The following is a 6,143-nucleotide window of genomic DNA, read 5'->3' as shown; positions in this document are numbered from 1 at the left end:
CTTAAGTAAACGAAACACGAGCAGGGATTGAAGAGACTGGGTGGGACTGAACGTGTACTGGGTAACACACGGAACCGCGGCGTGTACACATCTGCACTGACAAAGACAGCCGATAGCTTTGTCGAAGTTAGTTCTCTAATATTATAAATTTGTGAAACGTGGTAAAGTAGCGTGAACGTGCTTTCTCAAGAATTTCTGTTTTTGTTTGACCGTTTTTGTGAATACGCTTCTGCTCCGACTGTAAGGTAAGAACTCTCTCCTCTGACTTTTTTCTGTTTTTCAGGGAAAGCTGGCTGTTTTTCAGACTTATAAACAGTTGTACATTAAATAGAATAGGTAGCAATGGTTGTTCATAACTTCCAATATACATTTCGCACCACCAGACTTCATTACTAACGTTACAGGACCAACCGGCCACACGTTCTGCTTTTATGCATGTGTCTTGCTTGTGTCGTTTTAAACAACTATATTAATCTAGCAATGTAGAGCAGTCTTCACATAATAAATGTGCAAAATGTAGCCGTGGCTGTAGAAATCGTGCCAGTCACGTCAAACATGTTGAAAACATGATTTGTTTAATGTCAAATCAGATTGCAGGTTAAAGGTTTATATTGATGTTTTGGTTATACAAGGTACTCATTGTCAACAATAGATGTACAAATCTGTCTTCAAATTACCAAACTAATTTCTGCTGGAGCACAGAGCGCATGTACACACACCCACCACTTATGCACACCACACATACCTTCTGGTACTGCATGCGTTGACTTTATATGCAGTCTATGGTTGACTCGTATAGTCGTATAGGAAGAGCAGGTCCTTTGTGTGCTGGCTTCCGATGTGATAATGTATCCACGTTGATCATCTCGATTGCTCTTGCTGAGAAGGTTACTCACAGCTTTTGGCCACTAGTACAATTCTAATTTGCACTTCATGATTCTTACTAAAGGATTGTGTTTGGGTTATTTTGCTGAATATTTAGATTATTATATGAATAACTAAAGGTTTTAACACACCATATAACACACCAATGAATGTGTTATATGGCTTGATTGACATGTTGATGTACTGTCAGTATCTTTATACTGTATGAGAACAGATAAAATGTGTTTGAAATAGCTTGTATTGACCTTAAAAGACCGCATTAAAAAATTTCTAAACTTATTAGACACTTGTAACTGAGTGATATGATAAATTAATGTCTAATTACTAATACTAATAATCTTTACATTTCTTATGTGTAAGTATCTTCTAAGAAGCAGTCATACTGAAATATTTCTTCAAAAGTATTCTGACCTTTTATTCAGCCAGTATCACATTTTATTAAATTTACTTGTTTCACAGAAAGTCACTTAGGAAATTTTATATAAATGCTTTAATATGTGCAATTGGAAGACACAAATAGATTTTCTTTAGTATGTAGTATACTGAAACTGTATGTGCAACTTCTTTCTATTTGAATACTGCAACCCTATGTGTTTGATTTCGCCCAGTGCCCAAAAAGTTGTTCTCATTGACGTTCTGTTGACATTATTATCTCCCTGTCTCCACAGATGAATTCATTGGGCAGTTCTTCCAAATGGCCATCTTATGACTCACTACCCTCCACCTCAAGCTTTCTCCTCAGTGAGAGTGAGCAGACGGAGGATGAAGCAGACGTCTTCTCAGAGGGAGACGGGGACAGTGGAATAAGGAATCCCCTCTCAGTTGATGAAGGAATCACACTTTCTAGAAATTACCTTGATTTCCCAGCTCATTCAGATCAGCTGCACTTGAGGTCTAAGGGCGACCAGCCTGAACACTGCATGGGGGAAACTAAGCATCGCGACTCAGCCTCTTCTCCTGGAGCTGCCACACTAGGGTCATCTTCAGCCACACCAGGGGACCTGGCTTTCGCTCAGAAGGTGAGCTCCATTAAACTGATCCCTTTGTTTCAGTATTTTTGTCAACAAAATATTAGATCAGTTATAGTAATAACACTAGTCTTTCTCCTTATTCTCTCAGTGTACAGATTTGTGCAGGTTTATCCGTCCTCTGCTTGAGCTTCTACAGGGGTTAAAGATGGGGCGATTTGAGAAAGGTATGTGGTTGAGCAATATCAAACATGGTTATCATCTCATCTTAAGTTTTACTGCATTCTGTCCTGTAATTAAATCCCTAAGTGTCTATTTGCCCTGACATTTGGATGGTATATTTTATTTGCGGCAGGTTTATCCAGCTTCCAGCAGAGTGTTGCCATAGACAGATTGCAGAGGATTCTTGGAATACTACAGAGGCCTGAAATGGGGTAAGACCATCACACGTAGCGTACGTAACATTATGACAATAGTGAAAATGGAGACAGTGCCATTGTCATCGATGCCTTAACTCTTTTTTCTTTTTGCAGTGAGAAATACCTCCAAAACCTGCTGCAGATAGAGATGTTGCTCAAAATGTGGTTCCCTCAGGTGGCATTTCAGTCCACAGATGCACCAAGTCAGACCACCACTCTCAGACAACCACCACACTGGCGCCAAAATCAGCTCCACATGCCAGTTAAGGTGAGCTTTATACTGGATGTTACCTTTATTACCGCATGACAGTGCTTTAAGTGTGTGCTAATCAAACTGTGTGCTTCATGACTGAGAGGTGTTACTAAGCTTATTAAAATAGCAATTTCTTTAACAGCCAAGCATCTATCTAGCATCATCTGAAATATATTAACACATTACTACTGTAAAGAAGTAGCCACAGTATATAAAACATGTTTAAAGGAGAGTTAAAGATATTCACTAGATGATACTGCGTCTTTGTGCTTAAACTCCCCAGACTTGTACATTTGATAGCTGTCAATATTCTGGTTAAGAGAAAACTGTGGTTTATTACATCTTCGGTTTGATTTTTTAATGAACTCAGCTGAACTCAAGTTGTAATGAAATGTAGCTTTCCTTTAAGACCTTGGTTTGTCATGGTTGTTATTTTTGGTTTTTCCTTCCCATTCCAGAAGAGAAAACTGAGCTGGTCAGACCCTGAATACTCTGGCAAAGTCCCAATCGAGCAGAAGCACCATCTACATGGAAAACATGGGAGCTGCCAGGCTGCTGATTCACTTGACATCATTTCCACATGTCTACCTGGATCACAGAAAAGACAGAAAACTCAAGCGGAAGAAACAGCTGAGCCAACTGGGGGCAGGTGCACAGCTGGACACAAATTTACAGACACTGATAGGCCGTTATATTTATGTAGCAAGAGAGAAAATGAGTATCGGAAGCAGCCTGAGCTTTCTTTGCCCTCCACTTCCCCTTGTTGCAGCCCAGCTGCACAGGACAGCTCAGTGTCCTCAAGTGACACCATTACTACAACTGACTCACCTTAGCTGGCCTTAGCTGACTTTGCTACCACATGGAAGTGCCACAGCATGCCAGCGAGAGTGAAGACAGAGGGCGGACCCGATTACATAAGCATAAAGTTAGACGCAGAGCCAATCTGTGATGGCTGTGAGGCATGTAAAACCAGAAGAGGAGGAGGAGGAGGAGAAATGCAGGAAGACTCTCGTTAACTCCTAACTGTCCAGTGTGGTTTTTGATTACACCGGACTTATTGCACTATATTACATTATATATATGTGAGAGTATCACTTTTGTATACATTGACATTTACTAAGTTAAAAACTGTTGAAAATAACTTTACATGTGTTATGCGCTTAAGCAGTCTGTGCTTTGTTTTGTATCTTTTCATATTACTGAACAAAACCCCAACAGTAACAGTGTTGGATTTCACGTCATTGGTGAGAAACAGAAATAACATATCACTTTTGAGAAGGTGAGAAAACACACTGAGGATCATTGCCGCTATAGTTTAAAGCTGAAACAATTTGTTGTTTGTCCATTAAATAATCATTCAAACAACAATTCCGTAAATCTTCTGGTTCCAGCTTCTTACATATGAGGATTTTTGCTTTTCTTTGTCACATATGAAAGTAAACTGACTACCTTTTGGTTTTACCTTGTGCTCCTGCAACTTGTGATGGTCATTTTTATTTATTTATTTATTTTTTAATTAAACAATGAATCGAGAAAATAACTAGCAACTTCATTTGTGATGAAAATAATTAGTTGCAGCCCTGGCACAGTTACAAAAAACATTTCAATCATGAACACAGATTAAAATGGCATTTAAAAAGATTATATTTGTATTTTGCCTGCTGATTGTAACATATGGTGGAAAAAAGGCATGTAGGTAGTGCCAACATGTGCCAAACAAAACCATTTTGCATTATCTTATCAAATACCTTACTTCACAGTCACTACTTCTTAATTTATTTGCATTTAAGACACACAACATCTTTGTTTTTATGTAAATAAGAAAGGTGTAGTTGCACTTACAAAAAAAAGTAAAAAGAACAATACACTGCACAGGAAATACCACAACCTGATTGATCAATAATTATTGAGGTAGTTAAGGAACTATAAAATTAGTGTCTGGATGTTAATGCCATTTACTGTTTTTGCTTGCCAATGAATAAATTTGTTTTGTGTAGAAAGACATTTTTTTATACCTTATAGATCAGGCCTAATATATTTGATCCAGTGTTCAAAAGATGTAACTGCACTTTGGATGATGATGAGGAACTGTTTGTTACCTTTCACCTTTGTTAACATTAAAAAGTTATTTATATAGTAATTATTTATTAAAGATGTGTTTAAGAGAATCAGTACTTGGAAACCCTTACTCCATCAGCAGACTGATAGAGCCAAGATGGGTGATTTACAGGTACTTGAGCCTTTACAACTATGCTTATAATTTGATTGTGTTTTATTTGAATGCCCAAATGTAACATGTCATTATGAGGGAGCAGCTTCTGTATCCCATTTAAAATTGATTTGTGTCACTGACTTGCTGTTACAAAATCACTCAAAGTGCTTTACTATTGATTATGTAATGAGGGAATATCATGGAGATATGAGAAACAAACATTTCTGTTCCCTAACACATCAGTTATTTTTGATGGCATTTGCACATTGTACCACCCTTTTTAAATCAGATATCATTCATGTTGAATGGTGTTTCATCTCTGGTGGTTTGTCACCAGTCAGCCTTACATATATATAAGACATAAAGGTAACCCTAAACTTGCATATGTCATTGTAAACCAAGTGTGCTGCTGCATTGGCCCTGAGTTTTGTTATTTAAAATGGAAACTAACCACGTGGTGGAGAACAATAGTGTAGTATAGGGTTGTTTTAAAATAACAGTACAGTGTCTTTCATTTGTGAAATAGGTGAAAAGCTGAAAGTAGAGGAAAAATTTGATTTCCCAGTTGTATCTTCCTTGATTTTAGTTTCCTTTGTTTAAGGCTATTTCTTTGTTTCTTATAATGAAACTGTCATTGCTGAGGATTGATTGATAAATGCACATATTTTTATATATTAAATGAATGATGTGGTTCGTCAAAACACAGTATATTTGTTGATTTCTGGAATAAAACACACAGTCGACAGTACAAGCTTGTCTGTAGTCGGTCAGATTAATACCATTTTTCCTGCTTTAACATTTTAAGCTTCCATATTCCATTTTCTTTAATTTAAAAGGTGTGTTTGCAGTATACCACATAAACATTTAATGAAATCCAACCCACAGAGCAGCAGCTGGATTTCTGCTTTGTCAGGAGTTTAGATTTTAAACGATCAAATATTTTTAGACTGCAATAATTAATTGCAAATTTAATCAGTCACTTTATAATAGATTTCTATAAACTGATCATTTAATTGATTAATCACAATTAAACACTAAAAGGGTATAACTATAAGGGTAAAACTACTACAACTATATACTATGGTGAAACATTCTAGGAAAAACCTTCTATTTCTACTCCACTACATTTCAGTGGGGAATATTAGCTACATTTATTTATTTATTTGACAGTTATAGTTACTTTGCTGATAAAGAGTTTACATGCATTACTACAAATAAACGTTAGTATTAGTATTTAAATAGTCAAAATTGACAGCTTGTTAATGCATCACTATTCATAAACAAAATGTAATCTGTATATTATGATATATAACACTTCAGAAGGGGCCATCCTGCAGGATATGTGCTTTTACTTTTGATACTTTTTTACTTTTTGCTGTGCTTTTACCTGGGTAAACTTGTATTTG

General features: G+C 36.6%; 1 protein-coding gene across 1 annotated transcript; it reads left to right on the top strand.

The window, feature by feature from the left end:
- ciarta (circadian associated repressor of transcription a) lies at positions 1-5,485 on the top strand. Its single transcript, XM_038723952.1, has 6 exons — positions 1-245; positions 1,554-1,904; positions 2,005-2,080; positions 2,209-2,287; positions 2,387-2,540; positions 2,984-5,485. The coding sequence occupies exons 2-6, from the start codon at positions 1,554-1,556 to the stop codon at positions 3,356-3,358; spliced, it is 1,035 nt and encodes a 344-aa protein (XP_038579880.1). The 5' UTR covers positions 1-245; the 3' UTR covers positions 3,359-5,485.
- Positions 5,486-6,143: the final 658 nt, after the last annotated feature.

This window comes from Micropterus salmoides, unplaced genomic scaffold (genome assembly GCF_014851395.1).
Source record: "Micropterus salmoides isolate LMB-PRFRI ecotype aquatic unplaced genomic scaffold, ASM1485139v1 Ms_hic_scaffold_17, whole genome shotgun sequence".
In the NCBI taxonomy this organism is placed as follows: domain Eukaryota; kingdom Metazoa; phylum Chordata; class Actinopteri; order Centrarchiformes; family Centrarchidae; genus Micropterus; species Micropterus salmoides.
This window is presented reverse-complemented; position numbering and strand designations above follow the sequence as displayed.

What these genes read in the sequence shown, in the direction of transcription:
- ciarta (XM_038723952.1), top strand. Translation starts at nt 1,554, where the DNA reads ATGAATTCATTGGGCAGTTCTTCCAAATGGCCATCTTATGACTCACTA. An exon ending in ACCTGGCTTTCGCTCAGAAG is followed by an intron (nt 1,905 to 2,004) that starts GTGAGCTCCATT and finishes TTATTCTCTCAG; the next exon opens with TGTACAGATTTGTGCAGGTT. An exon ending in AGCTCCACATGCCAGTTAAG is followed by an intron (nt 2,541 to 2,983) that starts GTGAGCTTTATA and finishes TTCCCATTCCAG; the next exon opens with AAGAGAAAACTGAGCTGGTC.